At 62.1% G+C, this 16,689-nt stretch overlaps 1 protein-coding gene across 7 annotated transcripts in view; it reads right to left on the bottom strand.

The window, feature by feature from the left end:
- Positions 1-16,689, bottom strand: part of INPP5A (inositol polyphosphate-5-phosphatase A) — a 169,950-nt gene that overhangs the window by 41,073 nt on the left and 112,188 nt on the right. For all 7 annotated transcript variants that reach the window (XM_047702860.1, XM_047702858.1, XM_047702859.1 and 4 more), the window contains 3 exons: positions 12,953-13,056; positions 6,941-6,993; positions 5,201-5,320 (listed from right to left, as the gene is read on the bottom strand). In XM_047702860.1, coding sequence (XP_047558816.1) covers positions 5,201-5,320; positions 6,941-6,993; positions 12,953-13,056 — 277 coding nt within the window. The remainder of the gene's footprint in view (positions 1-5,200; positions 5,321-6,940; positions 6,994-12,952; positions 13,057-16,689) is intronic.

Below are 16,689 nucleotides of genomic sequence, written 5' to 3'. Positions count from 1 at the left end.
GGCAGTGGGGCGCGGTGGCAGGCCTGGCAGGCACCCCTTGGGTGGTGGGACGTGTGTGCTGGGACCTTGGCGCTGTCCCTCGCTTGAGGGCGCCTTGCTGCTGGTTCTGGGGGCGGGAAGCACACAAACCATCGGCCGCAGGCATGGGGTCAGCTGGGGGGCCACGGCACAACCCAGCAGCACCAGGCTGGGCAGAGCTCTCGTCGTGGCGGCAGGAGTCTCCAAGTCCACTGTGTGCCCGACCCCCACTGCAGGCCACTGCCGCGTTTCCAATACCTGCATCTTGTCTTCGCAGCTGGAGGCCGTGAGGCCCTGCTGAGCGCCGAGTGTGTCCCTGTCCCCAGATTCTCAGGTCAAGGCCCCAACCCCCATGTGGCTGGCCACGGGCCCGACACACCACTGGGAGTGATGAAGGTGAGATGGGTCTGAAGGGTGGGGCGTGCTCAGGGGCAGAACCTCCGCGTGGTCTTGGCCGCGTGCTTTCGGCCACATGTGGACACAGTGGCCAGGCTGTGGCTTCTTAGCAGGACCCGGTGAGCTGGCACGGGGTCTTGCGCTGCGAGGAGCGAGTGTGTGTTGTCTGCGCCGTGGGTCTGTGGCACTTTGCACCGTGAGGACACAACTCGAGCCAGTGGGGGCAGTCCCCGCCCAGGCCTGTGTCCTTGTCGTGCCCTGTGACGGGGCTGCTCACACCGGGATTTCCCAGTGACCAAGGCCCTGTTCCCGCCACCCACTGTCCTCCAACAGAAGCATGCGGGGGGCAGGCCCAGGATGGCAGCTCCCAGGAGCCCTGGGCAGTGGGCTCCTGGCACCAGGCCCGGCCTCAGCCTGCAAACAGCGGGAAGAGAGTGAACACGCGTTTTCTGCACTGACAGCCACTCTCAGACGGCTCAGACGCCACCACGAGCTGCGCGGTCACAGAAGCTCCTCGAGTGTCAGGCAGAAGACTTCAGAGTTAGTGCCCTGGAAAGCCGAGGGCACCTTTAAAACCTCCGCTACCAGCGAGCACAGGAAACATGTGGGACACACGCCACCCACGATCCCTGGACCAGCGTGAGCACGGACGTTGGCCAGGCCGAGGACGCTGGCAGGCTGCCCGCCCAGAGTGCAGAATGGCCAGACCACAGCTCGCCACGTCGTCCCGTCAGCAGAACAAAACAGCCAAACGCCAACAAAGCAGCGGTCGGTGGTCAAGACGCGATGGGACGGGCCAGACGCCGACGCCGTGGACAGAGGCGCTCGGCAGGGACGCTCAGGAACGCGCAGCAACAGGGCTTCCACAACATGCTTGCACGAGTGACGGCACAACCCTGCGAGCATGAGCGCCACAGACAGAGGCCCGGCCACGGAGGCCACTCAGACGGGGGCGGCGGCGGACACAAGAGAGTCGGGAAAGGAGGGCGGGCTCGAGGACGCCGTTTTATGTCCTAACAGAAGGACACACAAGATAAACATGGACACACGGCCGTGACCAGCAGACCGCAGGGCACACAGTCTGGACGCTTTCTAGACGCTTGAACTTGTTTTCAGTGAAATAAAGTCTGTTTTACAGACACCGTCCATCGTGAGACATAAGGAATAACGAGCTCATGTTGTCGGGACGGCGACTGGACTTCACACGTCCTCACAGTGCGCTCCCACTGGGTGTCGGGAACACGCTGGCGGCCCAGAGCCTGCAGGCTGAGCAGGGGTGAGGACACGGGCCTGTGTGGCCCCCGAGTCCACGCCACACAAGACGCCCATGACAGTGGTGCCTTAGGCCTCTGGGCTGGCGGACACCCCAGAGGACATGTGCACGTCCGGCAGCCCACGGGCACTTGGACAGGAGCTCTGCGGCTGGCCACGCGGAGGGAGTGCCCCGAATGGCCCAAGTCTTAGCGCTGTGCTCGCCTCTGCCTAGAGACGCAGCAGCTTTTCTTCCGCCCGCTGAACAGCCCAGCGAGTTCTGGGAACTGCCTGAAGAGAAACGTCTAGGTTGGAGGGTCTTTGAGCAGCTGACAGCTGACTGATGGCCGCCCGGGAGGCCACAAAGGGGAGCGGTGCGGCGGCCGCATCACAGAGCCTCTCCCTGGGAAACTAATTGCTCCCAATTGTTCCGAGCGACATTATTTTTCTGGCAATCATTTCCTTTCAATGCCCAAAACGAGCATGAAACAGCTCTTTTGCTCGGACATAAAAGTTAAATGTCCCAATGTTGATCAAATTAACTCGAGCGCCAGGACAATGGACTGTATTTCTGAGAAAATAATGGGGGACAACGGGGCGCTTCATGCCAAGATTTCACAGTTGTAACGTAGAATGTTTTGTTGGACTAAGCCAGGCCACGTTTCAAAGGGGGGCACAGAAGAGCCCTGTCACTTGTGCAAAAAAATCTCATTTCACGGCCAAAAGCTTGGGGAGCCGTCAGAAAGCTGTGGCGCTGGCGGCTCAGGAGGGACGGTGCTCCAAGCTCCCCGCCCCGTTTCAGCCACAGAACGCGCCCTGAGTGCTCCACCGTGCTCAGCCGTCGGCACCGGGGGCACGCGCTCCCACGGGAGGACGGGTCGCCAGGTGCACCCAGGGCCCCGGTGCAACCCACCTCCCAGTTAATCACGCACGAAAAGCAAAATATTCATGAACTGCACGAGAAACATTAAAATTATTATTTGTATAAAACCCAGAGAGCCCGCGGCCTGTGCCTTCTTAATGCTGACATCTCAGCCAGGAGTCCTGTCCAGGTGGGCCCGGCCGGGGTCAGCACCAGCACAGCGGCCACATCCTCTGCAAGGCGTCCTGTGGCACTCACAGTCGGCACTGCCAGGGCGGCAAACGCTTCCCAGGAGTCTGCACGCTGCAGACAAACGCTTTTTCTCTTGGGTTTCCGTATACTATGTTTTCATTTTGGAACAATCTTAGATTTACAAAAAAGTTGTCCCCATAGCGCTCGGTGCCTCCGGGCTTTCACGCAGGCCACCATCCAGCGGCACAGGGGGACGGGTATACCGGGCCGCTGGGCCACTTCTGGCCGGGTCTGACGCCACGGGGAGATAAAGCCAGAACCAGGCAGGCGCCCCTCGCAGGAGCCTCCTTGCTGTCTCCCTGCGTCCCCCAGAGCACGGCGGACAATGCTCCCTTAGGTTCCCAACGCCGTGAATGGGGCACTGTTGGTGGCAGCGTCCATTCAAAGGCCAGCGTGGCATTGTCCTCCCGATCGGCGAAGCAGAATGCCGTCTGCTGGTGGCTGCCAAAAGGTTAGGCGCCCCGATGAAAGGATGGCCCGTCACTCAGCGCCCGTACAGAGCTGCCCTTTGTGCGGGGCGGCCCGGCCCTGCTCCGTGGAGGTCCGGATCTGCGGCGGGCTGAGCTCCGCACAGAAGCGATTCATGGGAACGCACAGTCGCAAAAAAACGCCCCGAAACCCAACGGCTGCTTTCCTGGAGGCCGCGAAGAACAGCAGTGCGGGCTGACCCCACTGACAACCTGGCTGCAGTCACCCAGACCAGACCGTTCGGGGGACCATCCTGACTCCCAGACTCTGCGGGAGGTGCCGGCAGGCGGGTGCACAGAGTCCAGCCGGCCGGAAGGCCCACGCAGGGTCCCAGCTCCCACCCACAGCACCCATCAGAGCAGCTCAGGCTGGGGAGCCAGCCCATGGTGCTCCCAAGGTGCGCCCACCCCTGAGCCGCTCCCTTGCACATCCCTGCCCTCCTGGCCCCTCCAGGAGATGGCTGGCTGGCCAGGGCCCACCCAGGTGTCCTGACCGGCCTGGGCAGTGCCGGCGTTCCCCCAGCACAGACGTGGGGCTGCGGAGCCCTGCATGTTGGGGGTTCTCCAGAGCGGGTGTGGGTGAGCACAGGTCGGGGGAGCTCCGTGGGGGCGGCCATGGGTCGGCCTGCTGCGAAGTAGCGCCAGGACTCAGCTGCCCATGCCCAGGCTTCAGGCTAGCTCAGGCCATCAGGCCCCCGCCGTATCCTAGGCGTCCAACCCACCTCTGAGCCCAGCTCAGCCTGGGCCCGGGGGGCCAACACATAGCCTGTTCTGGGCTGACGGCTAAGGCCCTCCATGCGGGAGCAGCAGCAGAAGCAAACAGACCTGTGTCTCACATGCGGTTCCTCCGTGTGGACCTGGCAGGGGCAGCAGGAGCCAGCGTCCCCGGATGTGACCTGACAGCCACCGTCCCACACCTGACGGCATGAGGCTGCGAGCCAGCTCCCTGTCCAGAGCACGTCCCTGCTGAGTCCCGCGAGCAACCCAGGAGGGCCATGCGTGTGTGGGGGGTGGGCGGGTGAGGCTCCAAGCAGGCCGGGGCCAGGGAGGTGCTGGGTGCAGGTGGGAGGGGTCAGTGGTCAGAGTCTAAGTTCTTGGCACATGTCCGCGGATGCCTAGCTCCGTGCCCTGGGATGGAGCAGAGGTGGGGTGGGGCAGGGCCCCCAGGGAAATCTGAGATTGCCTGAGCAGAAATGGGGACAGCTCTCCCAAGGCCAAGTGGGTCGCTGACATCCCTTGGGGCATGGAAGCTGGCAGGGAAGCGTTGACCTGAGGACTAGGCAGAACCGGACAGCCCCACGGACTCGGGCCCCATGGACCTGGGCCCCAAGGACCCGGGCTGCGAGGCTGAGCCTCAGCAAGCCAAGAGGGACGCTGGCCCAGGACCAAATGACCCCCACTGCTGGTTGATGGAGCAAGGGGCTGTTTCCCTTCCCAGGTGCTCACCAGTCCTGACCGCCAGCACGGTCGCAATGAGACCACAGACACACAGCATGGGTACGTGTGGGCAGCGGGCCGGCCACGTAGGGTCCAGCCCAGCGGGAGCTCAAGGAATGGACAGAACGAAGAGAGGCCCGTAGGAGCCAGGGCAGGTGGGCCGCGAGGCCTCCAGGCCCACAAACCCGGGACCGAGCCCAGTGGTGCCATGGACAGGCCCGCCTGCGGTCGGTAGAACATGGCAGCAGTGTCCCCCACGCCCTCGGCCAAAGCGTGGGTGCTCCAGTGGATGTCTCTGTACGCTTGCCTCGCTCTCCGGGAGGCAGGCCCCCCGCCTTCGGGTCCGTCTGGCCAAGCCTGCACAGGCCTTGGGACTGGGGCTGGGATTTGAGGCAACATCCATAGGTTTCGTATTTCGGCAAACAGGAAACCACCAACGTGGGCAGCAAGGGCCTTGAGAGGGCGCGAGCCGCCATCCTCGGAGGAGGTGGGGCGGGAGGGGCGGTGCAGCACCTACCTGTCGAGCACGTAGCCCAGGGCCTTGTGCCGGATCCCCGAGTACACCGAGGGGCTCGTCTCCCAGGCGACCAGATTGGAAGCATCATGAAAAAGATGGATGTTGACCAAGTCAAAGGCACTGCGGGGACAGAAGGACACATGGTGACAGAGGGCTGGTGCCACAGGGCACCCGATGTGGCCCAGCTCCCCAGGGCGTCATGGGGCCCGGGCCCAAGGGTCACAGCAGGCAGCACCCCCTGCACCCAGCCCTGTCCTCCTCAGCCGCTTCATGCCCCCAGAGCACATCCCCTGCCTGTCAGAGCAGGGCACACGTGACCTCACAGTCTAAATATGTCCGGCCAACAGGGAAGGGGCTATTTCAACTCTCCTCCACCAGGAGGGAGCAGGAAGGATGAGAACAGGAGGGCAGAGGGAAGCAGGAGGGAGGGAGGAGGGAAGAAAGACGGGAGCAGGGGGAGGAGAAACGAGGGGATGTGGGGGGGAGAAAAAGAAGGAGGGAGGAGGGAAGAGGAGGAGGCAGCAGAGACCGGGGCCTAGACCCCAGGCACGGGCAGCGGGCGGTGTGGCCGGTGCCTCACGGAGCTGTAGACCACTCCCCATGAGGCTGTGACCCCGGGGGAGGAACACCACAAGGTTCCTTCTAGGTGAGAAGCCCCCAGGCCCACAGTGTCAAGAAGGCCTCAGGGAGACCCGGCAGCAGGCGGTCCCCGTGGTAGGGGTACCCCGAGGCAGGGAGTCCCCGTGGCAGGGACATGTGCAGTGAGGCCAGATTCTGGCCGTCAGCCCTCCCACTGCACGGAGACCCCGGGGCATCACGGGAGACGTGTGGTCTCACAAGGAGGTCAGCGTGCCCACACGTACGCCACGGTTGTCACAGTGCCCGGACTGCAAGGCCGAGGACCCCGTGAGAAGCATGTGCCAAGCTCACAGCCATTTCCCGGGGCGGTGGGCGGCCGGGGGAGGCAAATCCTCTCACTCGCACGGGGACCCCAGGACGCCCTGCCGGTGCCCACACTGTGTTGCGGCGGCTAATGGGGCGTGAGCGAGGGCAAAGGGCACTTGCTGGACCGTCAGAGTCTGCGGCTCCTTGTCCCTCCTCCCTGCCCCCTGCCCCAGGAAGAGCTGCCCAAGGACTCCAGGGAAGGCACTGTGCCAACCACAGGGGTGGCTGAGGGCCTGCCTGGGATGGGACACCTGGCAGGCACTCAGTGCCCCCACCCGTCTGGACGTGCCCTCAGCTGACGGAAGGTCTCCAACAGCTGCTTATGGGACACACGCGGCTCTAGGCCCTTAAGACCCATGGTCCCAGGGGGCTCACATGAGGAGACCAGGTATGGGGTTTCCGAAGATTCTACTGGGGCAGGAGGAATGCGGCCGCTGCAGACAGAGAGCAGCTGCGGGCAGGCCAGGCCTGAAGGTCGGCTTGGGAGGTCTGCCTGCCCTATGCTCTGTGCCCATGGCCGCTGACCGTGGCCTGTGGAGGGCTGCCCGGGTGGCACCTGGACACTGGTGCCCACGGGAGGAAGCTCTAGGGCCTGTGTTGGGCCTGCACCGGGACCCCGGACTCGGGGACCAGGCGATGGCACTGCGTCACACCGAGTATCCGGAAGCAATGCCGGCAGGAGAGCGGCGGGCAGCCTGTGACGGGACGTGCGGCCACACCACAGGTGCAGCCCACAAAGCCGGGAAAGCACCCCGAAGGTTCTGACGGAGGCAACAGCCGCCACGACGAACGTACCAGTCTGCGACACACCACCGTGTCCGAACGAAGCCTTTTCTGGACCACTTGCACTGAAAAACAAACAGGTTGCACAATAAGCCAGCTGAAAAGAGGGAGGGGACGGACATAACTCACAAGCGGGGGGGGGGCACCCAAGATGCTTCTCAGTCAGGAAAAGCAATGTCCATCCTTCCACTGAAGGCTTCTGCTCAGCACCGGAGGGCAAGCGTCCCGCACGAGGCTCGCCACAGAGCCTCACGCTCCGCGCCCGGGAGGGCAGGCTCGGAACCACCGGCCAGCGGGATCTTCTCGGTGAGGGCGGCCTGGCTGAGCAGAGGACGGCCTGCACGTGCCCGCCGCCTGTGCGGACATTGCCCTCATCCGGCGCGGTGACCGTCTTGGGCACCGTGCTCACGCCGGCAGGGAAGTGGGTGTTGCGCCGTGACCTGCTGCCCCACACGGGAGCCACAGCCAGCAGGACCATCGGGCGCGGCACACGGTCCGTGCTGTCTGGATTCATTCCATTTCAACAGCCACGCCGGACAGGGCAGCTCACAGCCCAGGCCGTGAGAGTGGGGCTCCAGCTCCCATGCCCTGTGAGCCCCAGGAGGCACTGAGGAGACCCCCCTGAACCCCCAGTTTGCCAACACTTTGGAAAGCTAGATGGAAATGTGCAGTCCCCCCGAGCCCCAGGGGCCTGTCTCTGCTGTGTGGGCAGGAGCAGCTGGGGAGGAGGCGGAAGAGGGGGGAGGAGGGCAGGAGGACAGGAGGGGGAGGGGGACGATGGGAGGAGGAGGAGGATGGAAGGGGGAGGGCAGGAGGATGGCCATGGTGATGCATGTGACCTTGGAGGCCTGAGCTCACGGTCCCCGTGGTAACCGCGGGCACCCGCGGCACAACACTGGCGGAAAGCGCTCCCCGTGTGAGTCCAGAATCAGAGGCTCTAGACACCTCAGTGACGATTCTTTATTTAATCGAACAATTCAGCAGCTGAAACCCCCTGCTTGACCCCACATTCCCCTCAGCCACTGTCCTGCTCCCTCCCTTGGGACCAGCTTCACAAGGTGCCCCGCTTGGTTCCTATGGTGATGCCCTGCTTGGGGGGTGCTGTCTTCAAGGTCACCATGACCTCCAGGTGCAAATCCCGAAGCTCTGGAGTCTCCCACGGCTAAGCGTCCACTGCATGCCCCCTGGCCCCCGCCAAGCTCACCAGGCTGAGCCCGACAGCCCTTCCTGGCTCTGGCCTGGGCTCTCCCTCCCCTCTCGCACAATCACAGACGCTCTGCTGGCACGCACGCTCCGCGACGCTGCGGTCCTTGCTCTCCCAACGCACCCATAGGACCTGGTGTGGGTGTGGGAGGAGAAGACAGGGTGCCCCACCCCGTTTCCACACGAGCAGCGTGGCCGTGGCCGGGACACGTGAGACCCCACACCCCAGCCCGGTGCCGAGCTGTGCTGCTGAGCCCCCAAGCGGGACCTGACCTGACCACCATGGGTCTTGCCCATTAAAACTGGAAGGCATTTGTGAGTTTGATGTAACGAACCAAAAATTAATGATTCTCAATTGTCAATTCTGTGTTAACTAAGGTCTCCGTACGCGTACCCCACGTGTGTACCTTCAATAGACTCCACGTGTGTATCTTTCTTAGACGTTTAAATTACCCACAATAAGGGAACGTTGTTTAACATTATTAGAATACGCACATAAAACACAAGACGTGTTGCTTTTTTTAATATAATAAAGATTTGTAATAGCTGTTTAGAATTCTAACTAGATTTAAGGTTTTTAATTACATTGCAAATAAATCTCAAAAGAGTTTGACAGTATAACATTAATGTGCCCAAATATTTTAACTAAGAGTTTGTAGAAAAGACTTCACTTTGAGGTAAGTTCGTCATCGCAATCACAAATGCGTTCAGGCTACATTTCTAAGTGATTTCCCAGGACGAAGACGTGGGGCTACTACCCATGCCTGTGATATTCTGACCTGTTGGTGCCTGGGCTCCACGGGCAATCGCATGTCCTTGGGCGTCGCTGGGCTGCATCAGGAGCCCTTCCAGAAACCACCTTCCTCTCCCCTGGTGGGCCCCCTGCCCCTCCTCCTAAGGGCCGCAGGTGGTCACGACAAGCACTACGACGGTCACTATGACGATCACCGCTGACCGACGGAGCAGAGCCAGAGCTGAACATAGTCACCTGCCCGACGCTGCCAGCTCCTTGCAGGGAGAACCAGAACTGGGATCCCCTCAGCCCCCTGCCAGGACATCCCTTCCCTACTGTGGCTGAGCCCTGAACCAGGGACACTCGCCTGGGCCACGCAGGGGCAGGGCAGGGCCAGAACACACCCCGTCATCAGAGGGTACAAGTGCCTGCCTGGGGAGGCTTCCCTGCACAACGTCCTACAGAAACGCACGCACGCACGCACACGGCTGTCCTGCACCCGCGAGGACCTGCACCGGGGAAACCGGTGCCTCCGTCACAGGCTGGGGGTTCCCTCAAATGCAGACTGATGTGTTTCATTCCATCCACGTGCAGAAACTTTCCGGGCACCAGGCACCTGCCGAAACTCCTGGCGGGCAACCACGCACGGGCAGCAGGGGCCGGGTGCCCACTCTGCTTGCTGAGAGGCTGTCGCCACGGAATGAAACCATGTCACGCTGGGCGGGGAGGGCGGGCTGTGCCACATCACTCACCTTGCAGTATGAAGTCCCCACTCAGACCCTGTTAATAGGATTCCTTTAGCCAGCAGATGGATGGTGAGTGCAGGACGGTTCATCCACTAAAGGACGGCATAAATCAGCGTGGAGAAAAGGGAGGCTGTGGGGAGGTTATCAGCACGCAGCCTTGCCGGTGAGAGCCCCGCTTTGGAGCATTAGTGAAATTAATCCATCTTTCATAAGAGCTCGGAGCAGTCCCTGTGATCTATGGTAACAACCCATTTCTCACTACGGGCGAGAGGGAACAAATGCCTCGGCCCCGATCGACTACACAAATCTGCTTTTTAAAAATGGTCTCACGTTATCCGGAGCGCTGCTCCTGGAGGCAGAATTTGAAATTCATGCCGAGCCAAACGCACCCACAAATCAGCACAGAAAGTTTTGTTAGTTTTGTGCGCAGCGGGCTGTCATCGCTTGGCGCCGCGTTTGCCGCCGTCGTGGTAATCACACTTGGGTCACCCTTACGCGAGGCTAATAGAAGAAGAGAAATCAGGCTCAGACAATTCTCTCCCCAGAACGTGCTCCAGTAAAGCTAAAGGATTGGCTCAGAGGCTGGAGAGCAGGGCCGGCGCCGGGCAGGCTCACGCCCTCCAGCCCCGCCCACGTGGCACCCCCATGGCACCCCAGCCACAGCCTCAGGGAACGCACGGGCCGCTGCACGCCAGAGAAGCGCGGGACGGCCATGATGCGCGAAGCCTCAGTATTTTTGTGGAAGAAGTTTCTCCTTCTGTGCACTGAGCCGCGCTGGCTTCTGCCTCACCCACGTGTCGGCAACAACAGACGCAGCTTCTCGTGTGACGATATCCCGTCAAATCAAGGAAGGACGGCGACCCCAGGAGGCCGGGGCCGCTGCTCTGGGGCTCACCGGAGTCCCAGCAACACGCTGCTCTCCAGTAGAGAGACTGGGGTCTGCCCAGTGACACCCCACCTTTCCTTCCAGAAAATGTTCTCTTGCCTGTGCATGGGGCCATGGTCACCCGGGACCCCCCCACTTCCCTCACAGGAGAGAGGAGGCCGCTGGCTGTCAGCACCCCCCACGGAGCCACGAGCACCTCAAGGACACAGATGCCCCTGGTGGCGTCTGCCCTCTGGAAGGTGTGCAGGACATGGGACAGCGCACCTGAAGCCTGAGACTATATCTGACCCACCCGCACGCCAGCCCCAAGCCTCCTCCCCCACAGGGCCTGGGCCAGCAGAGGGAAGAGCTGGGATTGGGGCCAGGCCACAGGGTCCCCCGTGTGCCACAGTCTAGGAAGCCGGTGTTTGTAGACACGGGGCCCAGAAAACAGCCTGAGGGCCAGGGAGCAGGGAGCCCCTCAGGAGGAGGCCTGCTGTCCTGCAGGGACGGACAGAACTTTGGGGGCCGGGGGCTCTGCAGGCGTCCCGACTACGCTGTGGGCCGTCCTGTGTGGGGGCACCACCTGGCTCTCTCCTTCCTCTGGCGCCCAGAGGGACATGGCACTGGCCACGCAGCACTCTTCTCTGGTGGCATCACAGCTCACAGCTGACCTCAGGGGCCTCTAGGGACCTGGGCTCTGAGCACGAGGGGGCCCAGTGCTGGGAGGAAAAGGGACCTGGGAAGTGAGCCCCACTTACAAGGAATCACACATGGAGTGATCGGCGCGTGCCCTGCCCTCAGGGAGTGAGTGTGAGCCCTGCGGCAGATGCCACGCCCCCCACTGCATGGAGATCGGCCTGGAGAAGCCACGTCCGGGTGCCTGTGGCCCCCTGTGCTCGCAGAGGCACTGCTCAGCTCTTCTGCGTAGAGGCTGGGAACCGAGGGCCGCTCATGCCCCAGCAAGCGCCGGTCCACAGCTTCCAGGCAGCTGGACGCCATCGACAGACGGCACTGTTGCGGGTGGCCTCAGACGCATCCCCACCTGTCCCCGGGTCATCACACCGGCGCCCCCCCACCCCCGAGTCCTGCCTCTCCCAGGTGCACGGCCCCTTGTGTCTTACCCTTTGGGGGTACACCCCAGCCAGCCACCAGGCATAAGTGAGTGCCGTCCTGGGCCGGTCGGGCTCTGGGCTGAGGACGGAGGAGCCAGGCGGCCCCAAGTGTCAGTGCAGTCACTCGGGCTGCCAGAACAGAGCGCTCGAGGCAGCTGAGAGGAGCCTGGGGGCTTCTCAGCCACTGTGCACCGTGCAACACCCTGTGGCGAAGACGCAGGGATACCTGCTCCTAAACTGCCCCGAGCCCGTCAGAGCTGCTCTCCCTGCTGCAGAGGCCCCAGTTTTCTCCAGCCGCCATCTCCACGAGGGCCCTTGGTCACTCTCAGTGGCCCCGCTCAGCCCTGATACCAACTCTGTGACCCTCGGCGTCTGCAGGGGACAGCGGTCCAAAGAGATGGGCAAGGAAGACTGCCAGGATTCACTCCACGGCTTCCAGAGCTTTCCAGCCACATCACAATGTCAAGAGGAGAGCGAACCGTGGGGGGCGGGGACAGCCAGGACAGAGGCCAGCCCCGACACTGCGTCCTTGGCTCAGGGCGAGCGATGAGGGAGCTGCGTCCATCCTTCATGGCAGCGGCCACACTCCTTCACCCCGGACCGTGAACACGTTAATACGGCCGTGGCCTTGCTGGAAGTCAGCTCCAAGTGTGGGTGGGCAGGCCTCGCGCGGACAGACCTGTCGGGGTAATCCTTCTTGCGCTGAGCCGACCTCCGCTGTGCCGGGGAGCCCACCATCTCGATGCTTCAATTACAGACGCACGCGCCCCCGTGATTTCAGACAATGGATGGACAGGGGAGCAACTCCAGGTCAGTGCATGAATCACACGGGCTTAGCAGACCCCAGACCGAGGACACCTGAGTCTGAGATGACCTGTGCCGTGTGATGGCCGCACGCAAGTAACAACCCCCGCAAAAATGCACCAAACCCGGTGGAAATAGATGAGCACAGCAGGTAACGGTGTCTGAGGCCTCACCCAGCCTTCCCGGGGGGGGGGGACACCCCTGCACCCCGGCGGCCCGCACGCGGCGGCGTCCCTGGCCAGCTGCACCTGCTCCCTCTCCAGACCCCACGACCAGCTGATGGTGATTGTCCCACCTCGCACGGGGAGGGTTCCTTTGCCTGGAAATGATGGTCACAGAACGTGGTGATTCGTGCAAACGTGGTGGTTCGCCCCTCAGGAAGACCACCACGCAGACCCACGCGGGCCCGAGAAGCCCCGGAAAGACGGCCTGCGGGAGCGCGTCACCAGCCGGGGGTGGGACCCTCCCCGGACCCACGAGGCCTTCGGCGCTCATGCTTCCTCACAGAGGCGCGTACTCTGAGGGCGAGCAGGCCGGGGGCCGGGGGCCGGGACGCACCTCGGGAAAGTAATCCTGCGGAAACTTCTCTTTCTCCAGCATGGGCGTGCTCTCCAGCGTGTCCGAGTAGATCTCTTTGCCCGTGACTTTTTTATACTTCTTGGCTGGAAAAGAGCAGAGGGGTGACATGAATGACCTCATGGCCGCATCCCACCAACCCGTGCAGCCCCACAGGGAGTGCAGGGGGCACCCGGGGAGGAGAGGGTCTGCTGCCCCGGGGACGCCGGTGGCTCGTAAATTCTCACTCCACGACCTGGAGCCCGACACGCCACTTCATTATCCTCTCAGACCTTCTAGCCGCAGATTTACAAGGGCTAATTGGCTTCCTCTGTTAAAACTGTGACTATATTTAGGACAGCTGCAGAATAACCCTTCGCTCACACCTTCATACGAATTTACTTAGTGACATCGATTTCCGCCTCACATGCAGCCAACATCGCTCACGTCCGGGAGTTTTTCTTGAGGCGGAGGCGGAGGCGGAGGCAGGACGGCGTGGGGTGCTCCCCGGACTGCGTGCCCGGGCCGACACCCCCGTGGACAGGGCATGGTCTAGTCCTCTCATACCCAGGCCAGGCCCCTTCTTTCCACCGACGGGTCACCTCACACCCACAGTGGAGTCTCACAAGGGGCCCCCACAAGATGCCACGCCGGGAGCATGGCAGCAGCGGGCCCAGATGGCTGCCCCTATGCCGGGAATATCTGGGACCAGGTGACGCTCCCGGCTGTTAAGAGGCTGCTGGGGGACAAGGGATGAAGCGTGCGGTCCATTTCTGTGGGGTCACGCTCCCTGTCCCCTGGCAGCCCACACCTGCAGCTCTCAGAGCACACAGGCCCCACGGACCCACTCGTGGGAGCGGAGAGCGGGAATGACATCCATGTGCAGCATCTGGGGACAAAGCTCTGGCCACTGCGTGTTTGGGGGGAGAGTGAACCCCAGGTCAAAGCAAAACACTGGCAGGCAGGGACTCCCAACGGTCAGCCGCACCGGCGTGGGACGGGATGAGACAGACGTTGGGTGAAGGAGGGAGCTCAGGACAGAGGAGGGACATGGAGCCGTCCCTAAATGCAGAGCTGCACACTCACTGGTCTTGTTACCAAACACGGGACGATCACTGAGGTGACTGCTGTCTGTGGTTCTGTCCCCTCACCAATCACCATGGCCTCTGGGGGCCCGTGGGGGGACACAGGACAAACCCCATTAGCCGGGAGGCTGGGGCCAGGGGCAGTTGGGCACGGCTTGCATCAATGATAAAGTGACCACCACGTGGCTGTGCTCCCGTTCCCGACACCCACCGCCACCGGAAACGCCGCAGAAGCATGTCCAAGGCGGGAGGCCCTTCCTGGAGCCGCCCATCCGTGTCCGTGCGTGGTGCGTGGACAGCAGTGACCGCCGTCGGCACCTGGGAGCTGGCAGCGTAAGTGTCCACGTGAGGAGGCCACACGGCCCAGCACAGGGGAGCTCTGCGGGGGTGTGAACCACGCCTGGGGAGTGCGGGCCGTGCGCCCTGCCCGCGGTGTGATGGTTCTCCCGTGGCCTCAGCCTGCCGTGTGGGCTCCTGACCTGGCTCGCCCTCCTCCCTTCCCACCCGGGGCCCTCTCTCGCTCCCTCCTGGCACCGAGCCCCCAGCAAAGGCCCAGCCCAGCCTGGTCTCTCCTGGGCTCTTCCTCCCGCGGTCGGCTCCTGTAGCCACGCCCGAGTCATGACACCAGGCTGTAGGCCGTGGACGCCCCCAGGACTGACGCCCACGGTCCTCGGCGAGGCACACAGTCCACAGCACTCCGTGTCAACCGAGACGGGGAGAGGAGACGGTTGCGGGGAGGCAATTCTGCTTTGGACAAAAACCCTCATCGCCTTAAAGAGGACGAGACTGGGGGAGTGGGAGCGGACGGAGGCCACCGTGCTCCGTGAACGAACAGACCGTCCTTCTGGAGCAGTTGCGGCAGCACGAACCCCCGAGCGGGAAGCACGCCGCCCCAGTCTGTCCCGCGCGCGGCCACTCGCTGCAGTCCGCGCGGGCGCTCGGCGCTCCCAGCGTGTGCTGTGTTCCCGGGCTTCCCCAGGGCTGCGGCTACTCACCCTGCCCTCCCCACCCCTGCAACAGGGACTCTTCACTCCCCGTCTCCCGCCTTCCCTTAAACGTCCTCTTGTCGCCAACACGCTGTTGGGAGCCTTTTCCCACCGGCCCCTTCCACTCAGAAATACTCGTCTGGTTCTTCGTGTCTCTGGGGGCTTGCCGGCTCATTTCAGCTCACTGCTCTGCAAGGCTGCACCGTGCGGACGACCCCGGCTCGCTTCTCCGTCTGCCTAGGAAGGACATATCCTGGTTCCTTCCAGTGCTCGGTAATTATGAATGAAGATACCGTAGCTCCTGCTGCAGGTTTCTGTGTGGACCGAAGTCGTCCTCTGCTGCGTGTGACGGGCCGGCAGTAGGACTGCTGGGCCGTGCGGCACGCGTGTCGCCTGCAGGAGACAGCCACACTGTCCGGAACGGCCACGGGCGGGGGGGGCCCGGCTGCACGGCCTCCGCGTCTGCACCGTCTGCGCTCCGGCCGTCGGCCGCCCCGGCGGGTGCCTGGTGGTGTCTCCTTACGCGAGATACGGAGCCCGTTTTCACAGCTTTCTCTGCCATCCGTACGTCTTCTTGAGTCCGATGTCTGTTGACATTTTTCGCTCATTTTTTAATCGGATTGTTTTCTTATTGTTGAGTTTTAAGACTTCATGGCAGGTTTTTGGTTCACATCTTGCCCAGTCCGTGGCTTCTCTCTCCATCCCCTTAGCTGTGTCAGAGCAGGACCTGAGGAAGCCCGGCTCACCCAGTGTCCTCGCGGACCGCGGTGCTGATTTAAAAAGTCGTCACCAAACCCCAAGTCACCATTTCTGCACCACCTTCTGGACCTTTTACACTTTCACACTTTACACGTCAGTCTCTGTCCGCTTTCGGTTAACTTCCGTGCGGCGTGCGGTCCGGCTCCGGACTCACAGCTCAGCAGCGGACGTCCAGTTGTTCCGGCCCCATCGGCAAAAGACCGTCTTCAAGGCACTGCACTGCCTTCGCTCCATCGTCGCTGGCAGCCGCCCACACTCATGGGGCCTGTTTCTGGGCTCTGCTTTGTGCTGTTGACCTTTTTGTCTTTTCGACGACACAACACTGTCTTAATTACCGTAGCGTGTATAGGGAGTCTCAAGTCGGGTGGCGTCAGCCCTACAACGTTGTTCTTCCCTTTCGGCACGGGGCTGACAGCGCTGGGTCTTCTCTCTCTGTGTCAACTTGAACCAATTTGTTGGTGTCGACAACGCAACCTGCCAGAATTCGATGGCGACGGCAGCGTCTCAGTGGGCCCGGCAGGGAAGAACCACACGCTGACAAGGTTGCGTCCTCCTGTCCATGAACATGGGACAGCGCTCGGTTGACTCCGGTCGTCTTTGATTTTGGCAGAGTTCTGCAGTTTTCCTCATATTAATCTTGTCCGTATTTTGCTAGGTTTATTTCTAAGTCTGTCTTCTGTGCGTGTGCTAATGCGAATGGTTTTCTGTTTTTAATTTCGAATTCCATGTCTTTGTTGCTGGTTTAGAAAAGCCACTGGCTCCTGCACATTAACCTTGTGTCCCGCAACCGTGCTCATTTGTCCGGTTTCTGTCGTGGGTGAGTCTTCCAAACGTCCAACATAAGCACGTCATTGAGGACTAAGACCGTTTTATTCCTTGCCACTCCCATCAGTACACCCTCCATTTCCTC

The sequence above is a fragment of the Lutra lutra genome, chromosome 14, assembly GCF_902655055.1.
Source record: "Lutra lutra chromosome 14, mLutLut1.2, whole genome shotgun sequence".
Taxonomy (NCBI): Eukaryota; Metazoa; Chordata; class Mammalia; order Carnivora; family Mustelidae; genus Lutra; species Lutra lutra.
The sequence above is the reverse complement of the archived record's forward strand: the minus strand, read 5'-3'. Positions and strand labels throughout refer to the sequence as shown.